Below are 25,109 nucleotides of genomic sequence, written 5' to 3'. Positions count from 1 at the left end.
AATACCTATTCCATTTCTGACTGTTTTCCGCTGTTGCTCTTGTTCTGTCTTTTTTTTTGTTTTCTTGAACTCCTTTTCTGCATTCTGTGGTTTTAGTTGAGCCATTCTTAGGTTTCTGTTTTATCTTCTCTCTTAAAATTGTGCTGCTTCTACAAATCTGTAGTAGCCCATGTGAGTGGGGAGTGCATCTTTACAACTGACCCAAGTCCACGTGTGAGACTGCTGTCCCCTGGGTCCACTTCTGCTGCATTTAACTTCGTTAGTGTTGGGAGATGTTATGGGTTGACCTCTGTTCTTCCAGAACTCAAATATTGAAGTCTTAACCCCCCTGTGCCTCAGAATGTGACCTTATTTATAAATAGAGTCTTTACAAAGGTAATCAAGTTAAAGGGAGGTTATTTGGAAGGGCCCTAATCCTATGTCACTGTCCTTATAAAAGGGGCAGTGTGGACATGGATGCACGGGGAGGGAAGGCAATATGAAGACACAGATGGAAAAGGGTCATCTACAAGCCAGGGAGAGAGGCCTGGAGCAGACTCTCTGAGAGTCCGCAGAAGGGACCAATCTTGCCAACGCCTTGCTGTGGGGCTTCTGGCCCCCAGAAGAGTGAGACAATAGATTGATGTCACTTGAGCTCCCAGCCTGTGTACTGTGTGACAGCCTCCCCTGGAAGCCGATCCAGAAGAGAAGAGACGTGGTGACCAACAGAAGGAGGGGCAGAGACGGTCAGCGTGAGGCCAGCAAAGGGTGCGGTGTGTGCATGGGGAAGTGTGAGTGTGCATGTATGTGTGCACAGTGCACATGAGTGTGTGCATGTGTGGGACAGAGTGTGTGCAGTGTCTGTGTGTGAGTGGACGTGTGTGTTTGTGCAAGGATGCATGTAAGTATGAGTGTGTGTGAGCATCTGTGTTCCGAGGATCACCCCAACTGCGGGGCTGACTGCAGAGACATTTCAGTGAACTCGTGGACCTCCAACGCCTATCCCAGCATCCAGCAAGGCTGATTCTTTGTCGCCTCTTGTTGTAATGTTCCCGCTATTGTGCATGGTTATTGAATAGAGTCCAGCCACAGACGCAGGTGAAGCAATGGGAACCCGGCCTTGGTCCTAGATGGAACTCACATGCCCTTAGCATCTTTACTCCTGGGCTCCCTCACTAAAGTGGCTCCTAGAAAGCAGAGAGCGTCTGGCTTTCAGTAATCTGTACATTCCCAGTGGTTGACATTTAAGAGCTGCTTGTGAATGAATGGTTGGGGGGAGGGTGAATACAAAAATGAATGAGTGAAAGTTAACCAAACTGTTGGAGCTTCCCTTGGGGGGTGCTACGGGGTCCATACATAGCTTGGGAAAGCAGAAGCCCAGGCTCATGCAAATGTGATGGAAAACAGTAGTCTGCTTGCTCAAGATCTAAGAACTGTAAATAGGGTGTTGTGTCCTTGAGATGATGGACTGGCTTCATCCCTGGGGTAGGAAGGTGAAGAGCACTGACAGCGCTGTTGTCCAGTCCCTCAGCTGCAGCGGCCACTCTGGGTTCCAGCCCCCGGAGGTCTCCATCACCCCCAAGCCGGAGTCCACAGGCATGACGGATCAGGGGCCACTGCTGAGTCCAGAAGAAGTCCCTCTAGTTTCAACATAGGGCTTTAACCTCTCCGAGCCTCAGTTCCCACATCTGTAAAATGAACGTAATGAAACTGACCTCCCAGAGTCTCAAGGAGATTGATGGATGACATCGAGACTTGCCAGTGCTACTGTATTTCACAATTATTAATTACACATTTGCACCGTGATGAAAAATAACCTCTTCGGTAGCCAATTTGCTGGAGTTTACCAGCAAATGGTGACCATGTTTCTCATGGACTTGACATAGAAATGGACCATAGCCAATGCAAAATACTCTGGCTTGAGACCTCATGTTCTTTGTACCATTTGTCGTCCCCAGCATCCCCAGGACATGTCATCCTCCAGCCAACCCGGGCCATGGGCTCCCATGAATCAGCATTTCCATGTGTGTGTTGAGTCCTGGCTATCTACTTGCAGAGTATGAGGCCATAGAAATGGAAACTGCTGGTGGGGGTCAGATTTGGCAATCCTGGGCTATCTTGCCATCTGAACCTGACTTTGGGAGGCAAAGAGGGGGCAGTTACTCATAGCAGATGGACAAGGGTAATGTCAATTCCAGTTGTGAAGGTGTCATCACCAGCTATGACCAAAAATGGTATTTCCGTTAATGTCAGATTTCAAGTAGAATCACATGTTCAAACCCTGCCCAGGAGTTTCAAAAGAATTACACAATAAGGGATTTCCCCCTTCACTGCTTTGAGCCTCAGCCTTCTATGCAGCGATTACAGAAAAGACAGATTAACATCTGGCCCAGATTATGGGATTTGCGCATCTGCTCAACTAAACTAGCTGCCTCCAGCTGCTGTGTGTATGAGAATTGTGTGTCCTTTGGGTAGGAGGCTCATGGATAATTTTAAAATTCAAATCAACGGCTGTGTACTCTGTTTAAAACAGAACAGAAGGAGGAACTGGAAGCTTGGGGGAGCCCCTGGGTAGGATTTATAATGACTTAAACAAAACACAGCGTGGTTATCATGGCAAGAGGACAACATTGAGAAACAGAAGACCTATGTCTGAGTCTTGATTGATTTAAGGGCCAGCTTTATTGCTGAACTCTGTGCCTGGGTTTCTTTGTATGAAAACAGAGACATGACTGTCAGGAGCCGTATTTTCTTCAGGGACCCCTGCTGGAACGCTTTGCCCATGACTTAAATGGAGGCCCCCCAGGTCACTGACTTCCTGCCATCTTAAACAAATGAAAGATTCACCCATCCACTGCCACCCAGTGACTCCACTTTATGGAGGGGAAACTGAGGCACAGGGTGATGAAGTCACATGGCCAAGGTCATGCAGCTGTGCATGACAGCTGGCTGAGAATAATTCAAGGTCAGGCCAAAGCACAGTACACTATAGCCAACTTGCCTGATTTTTCCAAAGAGGTGATGAAACAGTTTACTACCCTCCATGTCTCCCCTGTTCCTTGTCCACCTGCTCTGGCTCCCACATCCTGCACCTCACACACCCAATGGAGCAGCCCCTTCAGACTCCGAATCATTACCACTCATGAGTGTCCACCATTTGCAGATCTGAGGTCCTTGGGGGCCCCTGTATGGGGAAGAACCAGGAGATGGTATGGACTAAACGCAATTTAAGTTTGCTTCTTCACCACCATGTGGACAAGCTGGGAGACAGGCCACATGTACCTCATCTCTTCATGACCTGTTCGACTATGTTAAGAAGAATGAAACTTTAAAATATGGTGAAATATACTACATTACAAAAAGATTAGAATCGGAGTGGACACATGGAAAAGGACAGAGTGAAGGATGGGAGGAGAAGGACCTTGAGAATATCCATTTCGCTTGTGAGTGAATTTTTCCTTAACATGTAGAACATTAGACAATTCTTTTTGCTTTAAATAAAATTGCTTATCTTAATTGGCTATGGAAGGGTAAAATTGGAAGGATGGACATTGATCCAAGAGGAGAGAGGAAAATTCTCCTCACCCGACTCCTGGTCACCTTCCTGCCCCCTGTTCCACTCTGTGTTCTGGGTGAGCTGCTTGGCTTTCCAGAACAGTTCTCAAAGTGAGGTCCATAGACAACTGGGGGGCTCTGGCACCCTTTCAGGGGATCCTCAATGTCACCTTTGCAAAAGGAAAGGTGGGTAAAACTGCTGGGGCCTTAGCACTAAACTGTCCCAGCCATTATTGTCTTCTTTACCATTGTGTACTCATAGGAAAAAAAAATACCAGTTCCATTAAAAAATGTCCTTGATAAAGCAGTAAAAATTAATTTTATTAAAGTGAATACACATTGTTTTAACCTCTGGGTAATCAATAGGACATCTAAAGAATTGCTGCACGCTAAGGTAGATTGGTTGTCCTGGGAAAAGCAGTTGTGCATTTGTGTGAGTTGCAAGCTAAACTAACCACTTTGTCCATGGACACCATTTTTACCTGCAAGAACAACAGACAAGTTATGTTTGTTCAGACTTGGGTATCTGACAGCTACGTCCTCAAAAGTAAATGAGTCTGTCACTTCAAAGAAAACAACTTAGAGTGTTTGTTGCCAATGATAACATTTGAGCTTTCAAATGAAAATCTGAATTTTTTGAAAGTTTACATCTGCCACTGTGAGCTTGATAGATTCCTAATACTTTTCTGGTGAAATTGGTGAGGATAGTAACTAAGGTGATCATTTGATATTAGATGTTGAAATGTGTCAACATTTTGAAGCAATATTTTCCAAATGACTAATGCATGATGTTACAAAATCACACATGGGTAAAAGATCCATTCAAAGTGGAAGACAGACCAATGGAATTTATTATAACCATAGGAAAGTTTATTGATATGGTTTCATATTCCAACTGCAATGAACTTTTAAGAAAATTCCATTTGCCAGGTTTGGTGTAGTATGAAACAATATCCACAATTATCCCAAACATCTCCCAAATACTCCTCTGTTCCAATTACATATCCGTGTGAGACTTGATTTCTTTCAAAATGTATCACAAGATAAAATGCAGAAGAAAATATAAGAACCCAGCTCCCTTCTTTTAAACCAGACATTAAAGGAATTTGAAAACATGTAAAACAATGCCACACTCACTTTTTTGGGAAAAGTTATTTTCCATAAAAGCATTAATGTTATTTTAAAAAGGAATTGTATTTTAAAATGTGTTCTAATTTCTAATACGGTGAACACTGATGACCAGTGGTGTTCTGGTAAATGTTTAAGAACCAGCTCCCTGAGGGGGCTTGAGGGGAGCCCTGATTTGTAGTGTCTGCTGATTTTCATGGTGCACATACTCTCACCACGATCACATTCAAGATACCAACACATCACTGATGCAAAGTGGGGAAGGGATCTGTTCTCGCCAGCCCGTGGGGAGGGGCCTCCAGGACACCTCTGATATAACCTACCTGTTTGTTGGCATCCTCACTAAATTTGAAGTGTGTTTGAGAACCTGTATCCCAGGACCATCACCCTCACCTCTAGTAAGTCAGCTCAGCAATATCAGGCATCCTGGAGAAAAGTTCCTGAACCTCAAAAACCCTACTGGGGTTCCTCACTGAAGAATCCTTACAATTTCTTCTGTTAGCTCTGCCAATCCCCTGGCAAAGACAAGACGCCTGCATCTTTCTATTCTAATCCCTTCCTAAAAAATTTTTCGGTTGAAGGCAACACTTTCTGGGGCTTCCTTCAGGAAGAGCTCACAGCTGGGTTGCAGCTTGGTCACGATTTGCTGGGTGACCCCACGTGTAAAACCAGTTAAATGGAGATGTGATTCTCAATAGACTGAAAGCTACCGGAGAGGGCGGTGCGGGGGGCAGCGCGGACAATGGATTGGGCTTTGCTATCCTCACTCCACCTCCCCTCCTCCCTCCCTGTTGGGGTGGGACGAAAGGAGGACCCTTACAAGGAGGCATTTATATAAACAAAATACTTTATTATTTGAGAAAGAAAAGGCCAGATTACAAAATCTCTATCCTTAAGTCTGTTCATTACCACACCAAAGGTTTATCATGGGCTTTAGTTCCTATAACTATTAGGTTGAATCACATGAAACCGCCCAACTCTGTAGATAAAAAAAGTCAAATATTGGCAATTTCATGTGGTTCAACCCCATATAAAATGAGCCGATGGCTAAGATTCCCTTTGGCAGCAAGATGTTCCCAGTCACATGTCTGTGGATGTTATAAACAGATTTCTGAGTGATAAACATGTCCTGCTTGAGAAAAACATCCTGTGCTTAGACACTGGAAATGGTCTCATGTAGGTACTGGGACTGAGTCCCCCAGCTCTGGCGCTGCTCTGCCCAGCTGGCCTTGCCACCCAGTCCCACAGCCTCATTAGACAGACGGACTCTTTTCTGGGGATGTCAGCCACGGTTCCGAGTGTCCCCCACATTGCGAGGGAGGCTCATGTGGCCCTGAAACCACATTGGCTTGATTGTTTCCAAGCTTCCCAAATACATGCCCACCCAGGTGCTCCTTGGAAACAACCATGAAAGTCTCCATGGTGAGCAACATGTTTTTTTCATCTCGAATCCTCCGGTGGATTCTCCCATCTCGCTTGTCCTCTCTTTGCCTCTGGGCACGAAAACAAGAACACAGAGCTTGGGCACTGAGCAGAAAGGAGCAGCATCGTGTCCAGATAGCCCACGACTCCACAGGTGAGGGAAAAGTCGTGTTTTGTTCACGACCAAGAGGCTTCATGAGGATTCCCCCTCCTCTCCCCCACCTGCCCCGGGCTTCAGCTCAGTACGACCTGTTTAACTTCACACAGAGCGCAGATAAAAATAAAGCTTTCTTACAAATTACATTTTTTTTCCAGTGAATTACTTCTGCAGTAAAAGTAGCTGCTACGTAAATCCCTCCTGCTCTCTGAAAAAGAGCCACATATTTCCAAAAATAGCATTCTTATTTTAATCATACAGAATAATTTGGGGCACGGAGGTGGAGCATGGGAAGGAAATGGCTGGTTGGGGAGGTTAGTTGTTGGGGAAACACAGTCGAACTAAAAAATAAAATCAGTCTTGTATGTATAAACGGATTTAAAGGCATGCACAGAAATGGAAAACATATGCCATTTGTCAAGAAAAATACTGCTTTATAGCTTTTACATTACGATTAAGGAGAAAAGCAGAGGCTAGATGGGCCTCCAGATAATAACATTAAGTGTTTCATAAAAATTCCCAAATGTACAAAGTCCTTGCCAGGTAATCATCCAGGCAAAACAAAACAGAAACAGGGACTGACCCTCTTCGACATCTACCTGTAGGCATATTAAATGTAAATAATACACACTTTACAACTTCTTCGTCCACCGTGGCACACGCCGTGCTCGCGGGACGCTGCATGTGCTCTCGGAAACCGCAGTGAACACCGGACGTCTGCGTTCTTATTTCAAATACACTTACAGAATTATTTTAAATTACAATATACAGTTCTCGTTAAATAGGACTCTGAGAGGATTTTGACAACAATTATTAAGATTACAGTCATATATACAAACTAACTTCTGAAACGGCACGACTATCTCTGCACCCTCCGCCTCGTTGAACCAGAGACTGCTTCTGCCTTCGTGATTCCTGACGGCCAATGGCAAAAGAAAATGGAAAAAAAAAAAACCCAAAAAAACATGTGTGCCCGAGACATGCTCGCTCCTTGGAGAATATCCAACGGCCTGAACGTTCCTGGCCCGCGGCCTGCTCGGAGCCAGGACGGCTTCCCAGTGCTTCTTTCTCGGCCATTCTAATGTAATAGCATCATAAATAGCGTGTTCCTGTCAGCAGGCTTTAGAAGTGAGAAACCACGCTGCTTTGGGTGAAAAGCCGCGGTTTCCGGTGAAATAAGGCCACTGCTTCTTGGGGACTCCCCTGGACGCGTTCGATCCCGCCTTTCAGGGTCCCTGGAGCAGTCGGTCGCATGGCCGCACTCGAAGTCCCACGCGGGCCGGGCCGGCTCAGCTCGGGGCCCCGCGGGCCTCAGTCCTCCGTGTCCGGCTGGACGCCCAGGATGGCGTGCAGTTCCTCGGGGGTGAACCCCAGCAAGTTCTGCAGGTCGCACACAAAGCGGTACACGTAGCGCTTCCCCGACGTCTTGTGGATGATGTTCTTGTCGTAGTAATAGCGCAAGCCCCTGCTCAGCTTCTCGTAGTTCATCTTGGGCTTGTTTTTCCTCTTTCCCCACCGGCGGGCCACCTGTAGCGGACACGGGTGGAAAGAGTTCAAATCTGCAATTTTCCTCACTCGCAGTTAAGGAAAGGTGAATGACTTGCCCCCAGTGAGGAGTCTCAGGCTGCTTCCCCCAGAGAACTTGACCACTACAGAAGGGCCCCAGGGGTGGGTCTGCTTCAGCACCTGTGTCTCTGAGGAAGGAGGCAGGTGCAGGTGGGAGAGTGAGGCCCCCCGCCCCCCACCAACCACACCGTCTCATGCAGCAAGGCTTCGTGCTGGAGCCAACTGTTCCCAACCAGGCGGGCCTGACACAAGGGAAATGCTGTGTCCCCTCCCTCCCCCGCCCCGCTTCTTATTCCACACCCCACAGTCAACAGCTGCTGGGTGCGGCTCTGAGCCATGGGACATTCTGCATTCCTCAAGGCTTCTGCCTCCCCAGGGAATCGGGCGGCGCCAGCTTGCACTCTAAGGCTGCCTGAGACCCCCAGGGTTCTCTAACGCTGTCCTGGAGGGGAGGGTCTCGGGTCTGCCCTCGGCCTTCCCCTCCAGGGTTTCTGAGTGCCTGAGCTGAGCGTGACAGAGCTGCAGGGCCAGAAGTCCAGCCCGGGCTGCCAGAGGCTCAGTTCCCACCAGGGGAAAAAAGCACATTTCCTACGGCATTTCAGATGGTCAGGAAAGACCCTCGACGTAGCATCTGCGCCTTTTTATCAGAAGAGAGAGCAACTCGCAGAAGCCTGCCCCGCGCCCAAGCGCACACCCACAGAACCCTAGAACTCATCTGCAGCGGCGAACCCTTCCTTGTGCCCAGAGGACCGAGTTTATGAGCCCAGAGTGATGAAATCAGGGTTCAAAGCCCAGAGACTGACTTCCCAAGCTCTGGCTGTACCTCGTCGGGGTCCGCGAGCTTGAACTCCCAGCCGTCCCCGGTCCAGCTGATGAAGGGCTGGCAGGATTTGTCCGAGAGCAATTCCAGGAGAAACTGCCACAGCTGAATAGGGCCGCTTCCTGGGGGAAAGGGACGAGTTGCACGTTTTTATAGATTTAAAGTACGGCAAGGCTTTAGTCCTTTCTAATGAAACGGGCTGACTGAGGAATGGGAGCCCCGACTCTGGGCAGGGTGCCAACGTGAAGGCACAACTCCAAGCGTGGTGACAGGACTGACCCCTTCAAAGGCATGAGGCTAGACACCCAATCTGGGGTCCCCCCTCCCCCTCCTGAAAAAGGGGGCGCTACGCCCTTGGTAGCTGAGTTGGGTCTTTCTGGAAGAAAATTCAGGGCCACCAACTCTTGACATTAAAATTCCTCATCTTGGAGGGGCCCGGCTGGCTCAGTCAGTGGAGCAGGTGAGTCTCGATCTCAGGGTTGTGAGTTCGAGCCCCATGGTGGGTTAAGATTACTAAATAATAAGATTACTAAAAAATAACATCTTAAAAAAAAAAATTCCTCATCCTGTTTAATTGTTCCTTATGCAATAAGTTTCAGGGTTCATTTCTAGAACCACCCAGTGGGACAGGGGTGGGGGTGGCTGAAGGCGCATTTCACCACCGAATGAGGCATGTATCATGGAATCCTATACTGCAGCTTTCCTGCCAAATGACGGTGGGCAAATTGCTTAATCCAAGACTTGGTTTACTCAAGAGCCACTTGGGCATTTAGGGTTGTCTCCATGGCCTCACCGCCTCTGATGAGGTACGCTTTGCTTTCCATATACCATTCCTGGATTAATATTTAGAACCACCATCTTGTGAAGAACTATTTTAAAGATGAGGAGCAGCTCAGAGGCCAGGTGCCCCGCCCTAGATCACACACCCATCAAAGCGTTGTTCCTCAAGAACCAATGGCCATCAGCAATAAGGCTGTAAAGCACCAAGGACGGGAGTTCTGGAACCAGACACATCCAGGTCACCCGTGTGACCGTGGAGAGCTGTCTACCTCCGAGCCAACTGTACCACCTGTCAAACAGGTGAGCGCCCCCACCCCCGCTGGGCTGTCCCAAGGACAACCAACTATATATATGCCTAGTTAACCACACCGAGCTGACAGTCAACAAATGGCAACTAATATTAAAATTGAAAACACCAAAGGGCGTCTGTGCGGCTCAGTCGGTTGAACGTCTGAGTCCTGATTTTGGCTCAGCTCAGGATCTCAGGGTCTTGAGATCGAGCCCTGGGTCGTGATCTCTGCTCAGCGGGGAGTCTGCTTAGTGTTCTCTCCCTCCCTTTCCCTCTGCCCCCCTGCCTCCCACTTGCATATGCTCGCGTGCTTCTCTTTCTCTCAAAATAATTAAATTAATTAATTAACTAATTTAAAACATTTTAAAAAAATGAAAGACCGGACCATTCCTGTGGATGTTTGGGATAACAGAAAAGAAAAAAATGGATGCTTCTGTATTCTTATTTTAACCTATTGAATATTTTAAGTAGGCATTTTTTTTTTAATCCAGTGGCTCCATATGGTCAAAGTATGAAAAAAACACATTTAAGGACCCATGAAGCAATGAAAAAAAAAAATCTTGGTGTTTTCGCTAAAGTACTGGAAATATTTGGTTCTAAAAACGGCTTTATTATTTGTCCCTCGCCTGAAATAGCTTTCGCCCAAATTTTAAAAATAAGATGGATTTTAGAAGCAAGCAAAGGTAAACAGTCCCTGCGCTGTTTGAAGCTGGCTCTGCCGTCCCTCCCTGGGCAAGTTTACATTCTTTGGGATTCCTGGAGTGGGTGAGTCAGAGCTGAAGCCTCCACAGGTCCGTGGCCCCCGCGTCTGCTCCTCTCCAGGCTGGCCGAGCACATCCCAGGTGAGGGGGCGGCCCATGGAGTCCCATCCACACCACTGGGCACGACAGTTCGTATGAGCTTGGCCTTTTTAGAATTCAGGGGTAGAGCCTGCCCGATTCAGGAGGACAGCCACGCACCAAGTGCGGGCTGTAGCTACAATGTGCTCGGACCAGAAACACCCTGGAGGAACCCGGCGCTGGGGCCAGGCCGCGGGGAGGGGATGGGGAGGGCTGGCGTGACACACTCACCCGTGAAGCCGGCCAGCACTGCTGCGGGTATAACCGGTTTGCCCTGCTCCACCGGGTCGCTCCTCTCCTGGATGTAGTCCTTGAAGGACATGGTCGGCTTACTGAGGCACAGGGACTGGCTACAGTCATCCTCGAAGCTCTCGAAGGACGGCACCCGCTGCACATCCAGCAGCGACGACTGGCTGTTCCAGGACTGCAGCAGGGAGTCCGAGCTCTCGAAGCTGTCCGTGCCGTTCTCGGGGGAGTCGCGGTCCCGGGGCTTCCCTGGCAAAGACAGCCGGGCGCAAACTCTGAGTCCTCCAGGACAGCGAACCATCCGGTGCTGCCGAGCGGTGGAGGGGGGCGTCCCACAGGCTGGTCTGGGGGCTGCAACACCCCCACCACTCCACCTATAGCCTGCTGGTGCAGAGTCCTAGACTTCTCACCAGCCACTCGTTTCTTACGACAGATGCCCTATTTAACCGCATCCTCCATCTGCAGCAGCATGGGTGGGTCAAGTGCACCTTCGAGGGATGGAGTATTATACAGCGATGAAGAGAGCAACAGCATGGCTGGGTCTCAGACATAAGGAGGAGCAAAACACCAACACAAAAGAAAACGTAACGCTAGGATTCCATTTCTATGAAGCCCAAGGACAGGAAAAACTCATCTCTGAGGACAAAAGTCAAGACAGTGGTTTCCCTTCGGCGTGGGGATGCTACTGACTGCAGGAATGTCATGTTCCTGCATCTTCTCCCAAAATACCCCACCGGGTGGAGGAATCCACCTGCGAGAGCAGGGGCCCTGTCTCGTTTACTCGGTACCCGCAGTGCCCGGCCGGGAGCCTGAAACACAGCGGGAGCCCACGCGTGCTGAGCAAAGCCGTCCCCTGCAGTTACAGTGCCGGACGGCCACTCAGGATGCAGACTGCGTCTCCGTCTGACTGTGGCTCCTGGAATCCAACCACCGGCCCTGCGGACGGAGCCTGCGGGAGTTCCGACTTACCAGAACCGCCGGCGAGCAGGTTCAAGCTCCCGCTCGGGAAGTCCTGACTGATGGGACAGTAGTTGACGCTGACGGTGTTGAGTCGAGACTTGGGCAGCATCTGAAACTCCTGCTCAGAACCGAGCACGCTGGGCGCCGAGGAGGATGGACGCAAGTCCAGGAGGCTGCCTTTGGGGTAATTCTGGGTCTGCACGCCGTACGCTGCCTGCTCCACACCAAAGCCTGGGACAGAGCAACCGGACAGCAGAGCTATGAAGCAGGAGTGGTGGGGTCATCAGAGACCCTCTGTGCCCTCAACCCGAATCAAATGCAACCAGTTCTGCATGCTCTAACCCTCCCCGAAACCACGGTGGAAAGTGGGCTTTGGCAGGCGGCTTTTCCACTACCTCCTCTTCACAAGCCATTCATGCTCTCAGCCAATAAGCCCCCTTCCAAAACGCCTGCTGCCTCGGAGCCAAGATGTGACACCTCAATGTTAGCATCTCTATGGCTCTATCTAGCAAACGCCTTCACGTGACTCTCGGAATGGCAGAGGTCACTGGCTCATTCAGCTTCCCAGGGCAGTAAGCCTCAGAGAGACGGAGTGATTTGCCACCCAGTATGTGACTTATAAGGGAACAGTCCCTCCCTCTGCTGGCTAGCGGGACCCCCCCATAACCTATACTCATCAGTGTCAGTGACCAGAGGGAAAGACCCCAAAGATCAGAGCAAATTTAGAATTGCTTTCTACATGCCTCCTGTGCCTGGCACCCCTTATTGATTATGCTAGCTCTGACAGCAGCTAATCAGCTCGCTTCATTCCACCCCGTGTTCTATTCCCTGCCTGAAGCCCCACTGGCCAATGCACAGATAACACCAGCCACGCAGACAACGTTACATTTTCTAGTAGTTCCAGGAGCAAACTAAAAAGAACCAGGTGAAATGAATTTTAATATTTGACCTGACCCAATATTACCAATTATCATTTTAACATGTAATCAGTATCTTAAAAATTATTAAGGAGGCATTTTGCATTCTTTGTTCCATTAAGCTCTTCAGAGCCGGTGCACATTATATTCTTACCGCACGTCTCAATGTGAACCAGCCACATTTCAAGTGCTCAGCAGCTTAGCGGCCACGTGTGGTCACCCAATGGGACAGCGCAGGCTGAGACTGGCCTCTGGACCTCCAGCAAATTTATTTTTATTTTATTTATTTTTTGGGGGGGTGGGAGTCCCAATTTAATAGAAAAAGTTAACACCAAGGTCTTCAGGGCAGAATTGATTGGACTGACCTAGTGAATTGCTATTAATCCAATGAGGGATTGAGTTGAGGTGTGAATTTTCTTCATACTGATCTTCTGTCTTTTCTTGGTTTTCTGGAAAACAGACACCGGAGACACAGGATTGCAAATCAAGGTTAAAACTATGCAAGAAAAAACATTTATTTCTAAATTACTGCTTTATGGTTATTTTAGGATAACTAAATGCATTTACGCTTCACATTTAAGCTGATGGTATTCGGTGTCATTTGGTCTTTTTTTCTTTTTTTAAAGATTTTATTTATTTATTTGACAGAGAGGGACAAAGCCAGAGAAGGAACACAAGCAAGGGGAGAGGGAGGGGGAAAAGCAGGCTTCCTGCGGAGCAGGGAGCCCGATGCGGGGCTCGATCCCAGGACCCTGGGATCATGACCTGAGCCGAAGGCAGACGCTTAACCAACTGAGCCACCCAGGCGCCTCAACATTTGGTCTTTTTCAAAAACTCGAGATGGCAACGCATTTCCTAATAACCAGAGTAAGTTTTCCAAAATGAATGCTGTCACTGGCCAAGTGAAATGTTCTACTGCATAATTTTAAATATCTAGACTGTGAATTTAATTCATCTGTGCCGTCAACAGACAGTTAAATATTTATGAAGTGCCACTTGTCTCAGGGGCTGGGAATACAGTGGGTTAGTAAAGCAGACCCAGCTCCTGCCCTCTTGAGGTTATGGTTCATGGCTTCAAGCCCCTCATTTCTCCAGGGTGAGGTGAGTGTGGCCTGAGAGAGGCCAGCAGTGTTGTGGGAACCTGAAGGAGGCCCCGGTGCCCTGGGACTTTGAAAAGGAAAAGGTTAGCATTCTCTGTGTGTGCTTACTTCCTACAAACACACTGAGCCACACGCATCCACAAATCCAGACCCTCAGACTTACACCCGGAGTGACCACAAAACAGGCCCAACGTGCCAGTGAACAGATTCACCAGAAACTTGTCCAATCAGACTTGTCCAAATTCAGGGAGAATTTGGGGGTCTCCAAACTTAAGTTTCCTTGGCCCCCAGAAGCCACAGCTGAAAGAGAGGGTGGCTGAATCCTAAGGTCTTTTAAAGATTCTGAGTCTGTAAACGGTGTTGAAACTCAGTGTTTAAAACCAAGTGAACGAGGACTATTGCTCCGAACTCGACCAAAGAACTAATTTTCTCATATTTTTAACCTAATCCCGCACTATAATTTTTTTTTTCCCTTTTTAACTGGATGTATTTTTTAACACTGCTGTCAACACTCTTTTAAGGTCTAAACCAAGACCTTCTATATGATGAGAGTTCTTTTGTTCAATGGCCGGTTTCTGTAGAGTGTCCGTGTATAAATATGTTATCAATTACTTCTGCATTCGTTTAAATACATAAAACCAGAAGAAATTCTTGTTGTTGGATTCCATTTGGTCTTAGGAAAATTCACTGTAAAATTCACGGGGTTTGTCTGAATAAAGGCTCCCTTTCATTGAGGCTGACTTTCTTCTTTGGGTTCTTTAAGGTGAGCCACAAAACACAGGACTTCTCGCTGGCCTCCATTATCTGGGGCAACACGTACTCGCCGGATGCATGCCATCAGATCACTGTGCACAAGGCAGTGACTAAGGTTACTGCCTTGTGGCTATCCTTGATGCTACACACACACACACACACACACACACACAGACTTTAGTGGATTAAAAAACCTATAATCACTGCCACACATTTGACTCACCCCCATGGCATTTTCCAGCAATTTACTCTACATAATTTGAAACCCCGACCGTAGGATTACAGAGCCCCGATCCCCCATCTCCCTTCCCTGCCGCGGCTCTCCCCAGCGGGGAGGCACCCAGTCCCTCAGCGGGTACCTTTGATCATCTGCTCCAGATGCTCCCAGAGAATGTCGCCCACGAAATCCGGAGCCAGCTCCAGAAAGCGCTCCTTGCCCAGGTTGCACAGCACCTGGCCGTTCATGCCGAACCTCTGGAAATTGACGTTCACCAGGCTGAACTCATTGGTGGCCCACAGGAGCCATTGGCAGACCTGTTGCTCGGTCCACAGCCAGGGGTCTGCAGGGAGGGGGGCAAAGACGGAACACAGGGAGAAAACGGGAGGAGGCAGTTAGACCGCAGTCACTCCCGACCGACCCACAAAGTCCAGATGTGTCCCAGAGACCGGCCAAAGGAGCAAGCCACCCAGCGGAGTTCTAAGACCCCAGCAACAGTGCTGAGTCAGAGCGTCAGCTCAAGCGACTGCGGTCAGATTTGTTGTCCGAGTACAACGCGGACTCAGAGAAACGACTAGAACGCACTTACTCTTTGGGATGCCAAGGCGGCGCTGCTCCTTCTTAAAGCCACTGAAGGTAGCTTTTAAGGCTTGACTCATGACAGCCTTGCTGCACGGAGTTAACAAAGGCAATTCACAGTTGGCAGAGTCTAGAAAGAAACCCCACGGGGACATTAGGACTTCAAGCTGGCAAGACCAGATAGAGAATTTAGGGGAAACAGTTTAGTTTTCAGGAAGGAACAATTTCAATCACAAACCTTGACAGTATTCTTTAGAAGAGTATAACTATTAACAAAAATTGGGCGGGGGGGCAGCAGGAATTGAGAAAGTATTATACATCTCATAACTAAACTTATAAAAAAAAATCTAAAATAAAACCCAAGTTTTATTTTGCAAATTATTTTGCAAAACCTCATTAAAAAAACCCAACTATCCTCAGATGAAATTTCTATCTAAGTCTCTTTTAAAATTTTTAGACAATGAAAGAAAGCACATGGTTTTGGTCAGAAGTTTTAAAGGGAGGCAAATGCACAGTTTGACGTTATTTCCATTAAAGTAAGCAGCAGGCAAAGGGACTTCTTAGCATGTGTAAAGTCGGCACATCTGCAATTTTTAATGAAAAGCAATCTCTGGATTCCCTCAGCAATTTCAAGAATGATAAATGACCGGCTCAGGATGGCATGCTTATGCAAGCCTATGTGTTTTAATTAATTTTCCAGGCTGTATTTTCTAGGCACCTACTTCATATGACGAAGTAATCTCTGGAATGTTTCCAACTAATAACCCTATCACAGTAATTGTATAGGCATTATCTGACTGTTATCCCTTTAAAAAATAATAAACAATGACATTAAGAACTACAGAAGTAAATGCAGACGGGCAAATATTAGCAAGTATAATTTGTTGCCCCAAGACTCCAGGGTAGGGGATGATCTAACGAATAAAGAGACCCCAGAATGAGAAGCTGGAGGGCACTTTCATGGTCTGCTTTGTAGGTGCCCCTGGGAGATGGGGCCTGGGCTTGCTACAGTGATGAGAACATCCCACTGGAAATCTCAGGAGCTCCCCCGGCAGTCTGGGGTGCATCTGGCAGCGGACGACATCAGGACCCTCATGCTCATAAAGAAGGAAAACTGTCTTCTCCCAGGTTCAGAGCCACCATCTGACTTTTCAAACCAAAGATTCAAGACACCAACCTTTGTCGCTTACCAACGGTCATCTTTTTATTAACTGAACTACGGGAAATTATGCACAATTGGTCAAGTCTGAGTAACAAATTACCATGAGAAATGGAATCCAAGCCTGTTGGCACTTCTTGGAGTGTTTGCTCTTCATTGAGAGAGGGAAAAACAGCAAACAGGGACCCATCAAAGGTGTCAAAAGCTGGCTGGCGCTGCGAAACAGATGGAAAAGGAGACTGAAATTAATATTTAAACTTACTTAATTACCTGTTTGAAAAGTGGTCCATGGGTCATCTAAGTGATACACCCTCATGAAACTGGCAATTATAAAGCCATAAAAGGAATTGACCGGTCAATGCTCTGTCCAGACTTCTACAGTCAAAGTGATGGAAAGGATTCTATTTTACTCTGGATCATTGCTTTGACCTCACAGAGTCAGAATGACTGGGAATTTCTTTTTAATGGCCTAATTTCAATGAATAAACTAAGTAAACAAACCTAAAAATAATGGAAATTTAGAAGAACAGTGCTGGGTGGGGCTTAGAGACCAGCTGGTCCAAACACCTGGCCCCTTTGCCCCATCAGAGGGAAACTGAGTCAGACCCTAAGCAGGACAGTTTTAGCTCACTGCAGTAAAGCAAAGGCAGATGACTGAATGAAACTTGGAAAACAGTGAGCTCAACTATTTGTGGAAGCATTTATTTTTACGTTTTAACTGTGAAACGCTTTAATTAAAACTAGATTTTCTTTCCCTCTCATCAATTCCAATGGTTCAGAAGACAGTAATACATATGAAAACATTCCTTAGGGTTTAATTTTACAAAAGTATAGGTTTTGAAAAGACCCCTGCCCCCCATCATCAACTAAGGGGAAAGATTTCCAAAGGAAAAAAGGTTTCAAGTAAAACTATGTACAGCTTAGGGGGAGGAAGAGGACAGAGACACAGAGAAAGATAAACCCCACACACAGTGGTGATCTCTGATAATTCATCTAACCTTTACAAAAGAGATCGCCTTTAGTGTAAGACCTGTTTATAAGTAACAGATATAGTCTTGATTCATCGCTGCCTGACCTGCTGAGGAACAACGTAAAAGATGGTTATATTTTTCCAACATAAAGTGGAAAGCCCATGTTATGTGTAATACAATGACCCATCTGTTAAGTCATCAATTAAAAAAATGTGCAACACATTTACAAATAAAATCGGTTTGTGTGCTTTCTTCTTAGAAATGCAGAACAATGCATGACGCATTACGTAAGAAGGTAGGCAGAAGCTGGGACTTCGCCGAAAACACTCAAGACAATGATGTCCCAATGATGTTGGAGCCCAGCCCCGCCCCCGGCCCGGAGCCCAAGACAATAATGTCCACCTGCCAAAACCTTAAGGGAAAAAACAATCAAGTTTGAAATCTGCATCTAGATGTATAAACTGCTTCAGGGCTAATTTTGGTGACACAGCCAATCAATTTTTAAAATTCCCACAGCATTTCCCCGGGTGACCAAGGACATGCCTCTCCTTTCCTGACTGGAAGTTCTTTTTTTAAAACCAGGAAGCCAAAAGACAATACAAATTCACACTGAGTATTTCAACACATCAATTTCAGCAACGACTGTTTCTTCTCCAAACCCAGAAATCACATGGGCATCATCAAATCCTTTCTAACTTATAGAAGAATTTTTCTTCCCAGGGTGTGGCTGCAAACTTAATACCGAAATTTCTTGTACGGTTTCTGCCACGCTGAAAACATCTGACCAAATCAAACCAGAAAACTCTCTGGTTTGAAGTTTCATGACCTTCATGATACTCAAGGAGAGCCTGGGCCCATTTCTGGCTTTTTGGGCTCTCCCAAATAACCTGCGAAGGATTTATAAAGGAAAATATAACGGGACAGAGATACATCACTATAAGACTGGAGGAGGCCAATCTAAAATTGTGCTCTGAAACGTGTTTACTACACGATGCTAAGAAAACAATGCAATCTCGCTGTCACATTTGGAGAAGGCAAAGGGGAAATGATCAGTTTGTGCTACTCGAGAACGTTCTCAAAAGGAACTAAGATAGAAACTACGTGAAATTTGGTTATTATGCACCGTTAAAGGCTCCTTCATTGTTCATCTGTGTTTGGTTTACGCCAACAGGCACGCTGTTCTCTGTGGCAGGGACGACAGGCTGCCTGCAGCCCCGTGGGCACTGGCCCTTCTGAAGGGAAGAAGCCCCCACTGCGGCACCGGTCTTCCACCTCTCAGCTCTTTCCTTTCCAGTTCTTCAACACCCAGCCCATCGCCCTGGGAAAACCCAAGGGGGAACAGAAGGGCAGTGGAGACAGCTTCTCCAGCTCTGTCCTACTGAGAATCATAGGATTTTTCACCTGCCAGGAGTCTCAGAAATAAACCACAAAGGCCTCCCCATCTGCAAATTAAATGGTTTCGTATCTTGGAAGACAAGTAGAACGAGCATCAGGAGACCCATTTTATAGACTAGAAAACTGAGGCCCAGAGAGATTAAGCAAACAATCCAGAGTCACACAGCCCGTAAATTAAAAGGCTGGGGCTAGAACCAGTCTTTTAGGACCCAGCAGGTGGTTTTTCCTCCTAGAGACTGAGTTCCTCAATGTTTTCTAAAAACTTTTAAATTCAGACTTGCTCTCTTACCTTCAGTGTCCCTCTGTAACTGTTAGATACAGGGGCGACCTGGTCCGTGTTCTTGATTCCAAAGTCATTCATCTTTAAAAAAAAAAAAAAAAGAGAAAGGAAAAGACATAAAGAAAGAGTCACAGGGGCAACAACTCACACACATTTCTAACAAGTCTCTACTGGCTCCATCAACCCTAATTCTGGCGGAGTCTGTCAAGGTCTACAGCAAGACAGGTCATTCAAACCTAAATGCTAGTTCTTACGTCTTAGGCCCTCCTCACAAAGGGTATGCTATTTAAGTAATTAAATAATAATGCTGATTCTCTCCTGAATTCCACTTAGAGATGAAGCACACAGATAAAGTCACTTTCTGTCTGGCTGGTCAGGCAGGGCCTCCCAAGGGAGCCTGGCTGGGGGAGCTGAGCCAGGAGGACCTCATCTTCCCATGACAGGAGCGGGGTGAGCTGCTTTTCACTGCCATGTCCACGGTTGGCTCAGGGTGCAGGACACCCTCGGGGCGGGGGGCGGAGTTGCTGGGCAGGCACTAGCCACCTCCCGTTTGCTGCAGGGGGGCGGGGGTAAGAAGAGGCAGTCAGCTCAACCTGGGAACTCCTGGTGGATCCAGATCCAGGTCAGGACGCTGGAAAGAGCCTCTGAGGTCCTAGCCTCTCCCTAAGCTGTGAGGAAGCACTCCCAGAAGGACAGAAAAGGTTCCCAGAAGCACGGCTTCAGGCCAAACCCCCTGCCCTCTCCCAAACCCTCCTGTGTGGACTACACAAACTCGAAATAGGTCTGCTGTGTGTGTTGCTCAGCTGTGCATTTCTTCAAGGGCAAGTAATGCTGATCACAGAGCAGTCTTACTTGCTTTGATAGAGTCTGGGCCTCTACTAGACAGACCTGCGCTGACCAGTGCGGTGGCCCCTGGCCACTTGCAGTTACCAAGCACTTGGCACATGACTAAGATGGGCTGAGATGAGCTCTGCATGTAAAATACACAAGATTTCAAAGATCGTGTAAAAAAAAAGTAAAGTATCTCAGTCATGACTTTATATTTACTGCATGTTTATATAATATTCCGAATGTATTCAGTTAATTGAAATATATGGAAATTAACTTCACTTACTTTCCTATATTGAGTGTAGCTATTAGAAAACTTAGAGTTTTTACGTGGCTTGCAATTGGACACTGCTGGAGACAGAAAACTGAACTTGGAGCCCTAACATAGGGCTGGCTGGGTAAATTCTATATTAATAAGTAAGAAAGGTACCAAGATAATGCCACCAGAGTGGTATATGAAAATACGGAGCAACTAAAACTAAAACTCATCTTCGAAGAAGCTGGGCTAGCATCAGCGATAGTAACCTTTACCCCATGGGGCATGCCTCACCAGCCAGCCTCCCGGCTTTGAAACCGAAGGTCTATGGGCAGCTTTACAGGGCCCCCCTCATTGTCTTCCCCCATAATCTACCCTGGGTGCTGCCACCTGTTACAACCAGGAACTCTGAGTAATTAAAATATTGTGCAATTGATAGGGCTTACTGGAGGTGGCAAGTAGGACATTTCCCCATGACTCCTTCGAGTTTGTACTTTGTTTTCTCTTTATGATCAACATTATGGCTAAACCAGACCTCCCAACTGCTACACACACACACACACACACACACACATACACCCCTGGCTAGAGAGGCAGCGTGGGAGGAGAGTCTACCAAGCAGAGCAGGCAAGAGGCACTGGGGAAGGTTGTTAAAACCCTCAGAGTGCGAGTAATTATCATGGTGGCCAGTGAAGGCTGGAGAACACTGACAATAAATTAATCGTCCTATGGAGCAGGAGGGGAGCAGAGGAAGGGTTGTCCTGGATCCAAAGTGGCCCCATTGGCTCAGAATCTCCACTTAGTGGATCATGTCATCCACGTGCACTCAGGAATCAATATTCACTACTAATGATCCCTGAACGGACAGGATCCTACTGACAAGAGTTAAGCCCATGCTGGGCGACCACACATTCCCACTTCACTGAATCTTCCTGGCATTTCTGAGAGATGGATGTTGTAACATTTTACAGTGATGTTGCATCTTACAGGGCAAGGGAGGCCCAGAGACCTCCGATGACTTGCCCAGGATCACAGAGCTACTGCAGGGCTAACTAAGGGGGCACAGTGCACATCAATCCCAGTGGAGCTGCTCCATGGGAAGGTAACCGGGATGATGAGGCACGGGCCTTCTCCCACCACATCACTATGGAGTGGAGAGCACATACAAATGTTATTAGACCATGGTCCATGCTCCTTAAGTCTGAGCTTCATGAACTAAATCCTGTTACCTGTTGATTAAATAAACCTCAAACAGAAGACCCACATAAAAAGACATCTTAACTGTTACCAATGATCCTTCCTGAGCCCACTAGGTCAGCTCTTTTTCTAAGTCTGGTTTGCCGACAACTTGCTGACTTTGGCGTACATTTTTTCAGCCTCACGGAGATGGACAGAGAATTGGTATGGAAGGCAATGGGTAAAGCTCGCCTGGTTTTTGGGTATAAATACCAGAAGAAAAGGCAGTCTACCACTCCCACATAAAGAGCTCTCATTACTAGCTACAGAATAGAATTCTTTTGTTGTCCAGCTTTTAATTTGTTTTGTAAAAACCATGTGGAATCAGAGTGCCCCTCCACCTGGGTTTCAGGCAGACACATAACTAATGAAATTGAAGTTCACTCATTTTACTCCACAAAGCTTGTTAAGGTGGCAGACAGGTCAAGTTTCTCTACCCAAATCGATTTCAAATTTAGGTCCTCACGGTGTTGCCCTATTGATTGCTGCTTCTGAACAACAACAACAAAAAGAAAACCTGGCAGAAACGTGTGAGCGAAGAACAGTAAAATTTTAAACAAAGAGGATTTGCCGAACAACAGTACCCTTCCTGGAAGGAGTGATTCTTTATGTGAGAGATCAGAGCACAGGTTTGTATTTAGGTAAATCAGAAAAGCAAAAGCAAAAACAAACCCATTTGCCACTCTGGAAGGTTGGTTTGCTCTTTCTTTTGAAAGTTATCAGTTTAGAGAGAGGAATGACTAACCCCAGAAATGAGTGAATATTTCCCTGCAGGGCCCACAGTGCTAACATTTACTGTACTGTGATATTACTCAGAATTTTAATAAACCTTAACTTGGGAGATTTATCTCCCTGATTGGTGGTGTTGTGGACAGGCAGCTAGCGCACGGACGCCTCCATTGTGCAGGACAAACATAACCTCTTGCTGGTGAATTAAAATAAATTACCTCTATCTCCAAAGGGGACTGCTCATTTCTCTACTTTCTAAATAAGTAGCTCGTCACTACCAGTTTAAGCTACACTGAAACTGAATACAGGCCAGTATTTTAAAAGTCTCCTATGCTTTAAAAAAAAAAGAAAGAAAGAAAAGAAAAACAAAAACAAAAACAAAATCCAAAACAAAACCAAAAAACCCACATACTTAGAAACGTTAACCTTTCATTCAAAATCCTTTAAGAACGCGAAAATAAAGGCAGCACGGACACCCACACCCGCATTTCCGACAGGCTCCCACGCCCACCTCGCCGCACCGAGGACCCCCGATCCGGAGGTCCCGGGGCGCCCGTGGGGGTCTCGCCCTCCGGGAGCCTCCCTCGTCCGCCGCCCCGGCCGGGCCCCGGAGTGGCCGAGCACGTTTTCGGGGAGCTGCAGCCTCCAGGTGCTTTAGGCGCCGGGCGCCCCCGATCCTACCGGGCCCGGCGCGCTCGGGTAAGTCACCCGCGAAGCCGGGCGCGCCGGGGCCCCTCCGATACCCCCCGCTGCGTCCCCCCCAACCCGGCCGCGAAATCAGCCCGTGGGGCGCCCTCTGCAAGAAGCCCCCCACCAGACCCGCATTTCCTTTTAAAAACAAAAGCAAGTGAAACAGGCGGGCGCGCCCTGCCCGGCCGCTCGGCCACCCGCGGCCGCGGCCCAAGTTCGCAGCCTGCTCGGCGCGTCACGGCCGGGCCCACTGGCGCCCTGCCCGGGCCCCCCGCCCCCGAGCCGCCGCCGAGCCGCCCCGGCACCCGCAGCGAGCCCGAAGCCGGGGAACAGTCGCCGCCCCGCCGCGACCCCGGCTGCGCCTCGGGATCCGGACCTCGGGGCTCCCCACGTCCCCCGCCCGGGGCCTGGGGTCCCCGGGAGAGGACCCGCGCCGGAGGGCGCCCTCCCGGGCCCCCGGCCCGCCAGCCCGCGAGCCCCGGGCCCCGCTCTTACCGCGCCGCTTCGGGCAGGGCCGGCGGCGGCTCCGGGCCGGGCTCCGCGGTGCGCGTCGGACGCGAACGAGGGCGGCGGGGCTGGGGGGCCGGGCCGCGGGCACCTGGTCGGGGGGCCGGGAGCCGGGAAGCTGGCCGGGGGCAGGCAGGCGGCTCCGGGAGCTCGAGGATGGGGCCGCACCGCGGTCTGTGCCGCCACCGGAGGAAGTAACCGGCCAGTCCCCTTCGCGGCGCGCTCTTCAGAGCGCGGGGAGGAGGGAGGAGGGAGGAAAGACGACAGAGGGGAGGGGAGGAGGGGCAAGGGGGAGGGGAAAAGAGAGAGGAGGGGAGAAGATGGGAGGAGGAGGGAGGGGAGAAGATGGGAGGTGGAGAGAGGGGAGGGGTGGAAGAGGGGAGGAGAAGGAGGAAGAGGGGAGGAGGGAGGAGGACAGAGGAGGGGAGGCGAGAGGGGAGAGGAGTGGAGGAGAGGGGAAGGAAAGAGCCGAGAAGGGGTGGAGGAGGGGAGGGAAGGGGAGGGAGAGCGCAGAGGAGGGGGGAGGAGGGAGGGGAGGGAGGGAAGAGAGGAGGAGTGAGACTAGAAGGGAGGGGAGCGGGGGCGGAGCCGGCTCCTTCCGGCCCGGACCTCGCTCCGCGCCCGCTGTCACCTGGCTCTGTCCCTCGTCTGCTGTTCTGGGACCGCGGTGGGCCAGGGACTGGGGGCCCGGCGCCCCGCGCGGGTGTGAGCCCGGGGAGATCAGAAGGAGAGCCTCTTCTGGGAGGATTAGCTTTCCTCCCCTTTTCCCGAGGGGTGGTGGCACCGAGTGGCTTGGGTAATAAGGGGCTCACTCCAGCCCCATTCCCGAATCTCCTCATGGCCTTTGATTTCTCATCATTCTATCATGAAGAGCCTCTAAAATGCGTCTGAGATGATAAAGGTCCGAACTGGGCCCTAGGCTGGGTCACTGAGCCTGCCCCGCTCCGGGAAGCCCCAAGCCTCCGGCGTCGTGTGAGGGGCGCCCCCTAGAGTTGAGCGGTGCCTGGATGGTAACCAGCGTTGGCTGAGCGGCTCCGGGCGAATGCTCATCATTCTCCAAAGCATGACTGTCCCCACTTAAAGTGTGAGGGAACTGAACCTTAGGGTAAATAACTTGCCGGGTCATAAAACGTATGAATGGGAAATTCACGGTTGAAACGCAAGTTTATCTGACTCCCAATCACGGTCAAAACCATCACCCCTACTGCTGGTTTCTATTGCTAGCAGAAAATACTTGAGTCCGTGCCTAGAAATGCGTGCATTTCCTATTCAGCTTCTCATTATTTTGGAGAAAAATTTAGATTCCTGAAGGTGGTATAAAATAAAACAGCCCGGCTTAGGGAAGGCCAGGGGACTGAAAGTTGGAGTATCTCAGGGACTGCAGTGCTGGGAAGGAAGAGGAGTCATCTCCCTTCTCTGTTACCAAGGCTCCCGGTTTCCATGGCAACCCTAAATCCGGAGTTACCGGATAATTGAGATACTATTGCACTGTAATGTTTCCAGGCACCTGAGGCTTTTCAGGTGTCACCACTGCTTGGGGCCGAGGCAGGGTCTACACAGTGGAAACAACCCAGGTGCAGTGGAGTATTGATATTTCTAGGAGACTGATTTGATTCTGATGGCTTCTCAGTTTATATTCAGTCCTGGACCAGAAAGCATAGATAGGTCAAGAAGGAGTTTCATAAATGGAATGCAGATCCATAGTAAGTTACCATGGAGATGTGAAGAGTATGCTACTTTTTTTTCCCCCC

General features: G+C 48.6%; 2 protein-coding genes across 4 annotated transcripts in view; one reads left to right on the top strand and one right to left on the bottom strand.

Moving 5' to 3' along the window:
- The window catches only part of PSMG1 (proteasome assembly chaperone 1), a 475,801-nt gene that overhangs the window by 216,596 nt on the left and 234,096 nt on the right, over positions 1-25,109 (top strand). The window lies entirely within an intron of this gene.
- ETS2 (ETS proto-oncogene 2, transcription factor) lies at positions 5,492-23,477 on the bottom strand. 2 transcript variants are annotated; one of them, XM_081800092.1, is made up of 10 exons: positions 23,347-23,477; positions 19,122-19,193; positions 16,570-16,681; positions 15,318-15,437; positions 14,871-15,071; positions 13,024-13,107; positions 11,751-11,972; positions 10,767-11,030; positions 8,631-8,749; positions 5,492-7,768 (listed from the first exon to the last, which is right to left on the bottom strand). In XM_081800092.1, exons 2-10 carry the CDS (start codon positions 19,191-19,193, stop codon positions 7,553-7,555), a joined length of 1,410 nt encoding a protein of 469 aa, XP_081656218.1. In that variant the 5' UTR covers positions 23,347-23,477; the 3' UTR covers positions 5,492-7,552. The 2 variants fall into 2 exon arrangements, with proteins under 2 accessions (XP_081656218.1, XP_081656226.1); XM_081800100.1 differs by having other exon boundaries at positions 8,631-8,745.

This window comes from Leptonychotes weddellii, chromosome 1 (genome assembly GCF_054177405.1).
Source record: "Leptonychotes weddellii isolate Sample4059 chromosome 1, ASM5417740v2, whole genome shotgun sequence".
Taxonomy (NCBI): domain Eukaryota; kingdom Metazoa; phylum Chordata; class Mammalia; order Carnivora; family Phocidae; genus Leptonychotes; species Leptonychotes weddellii.
Note: the sequence above shows the minus strand (reverse complement) of the source record. Positions and strands in the feature narration are given on the sequence as shown.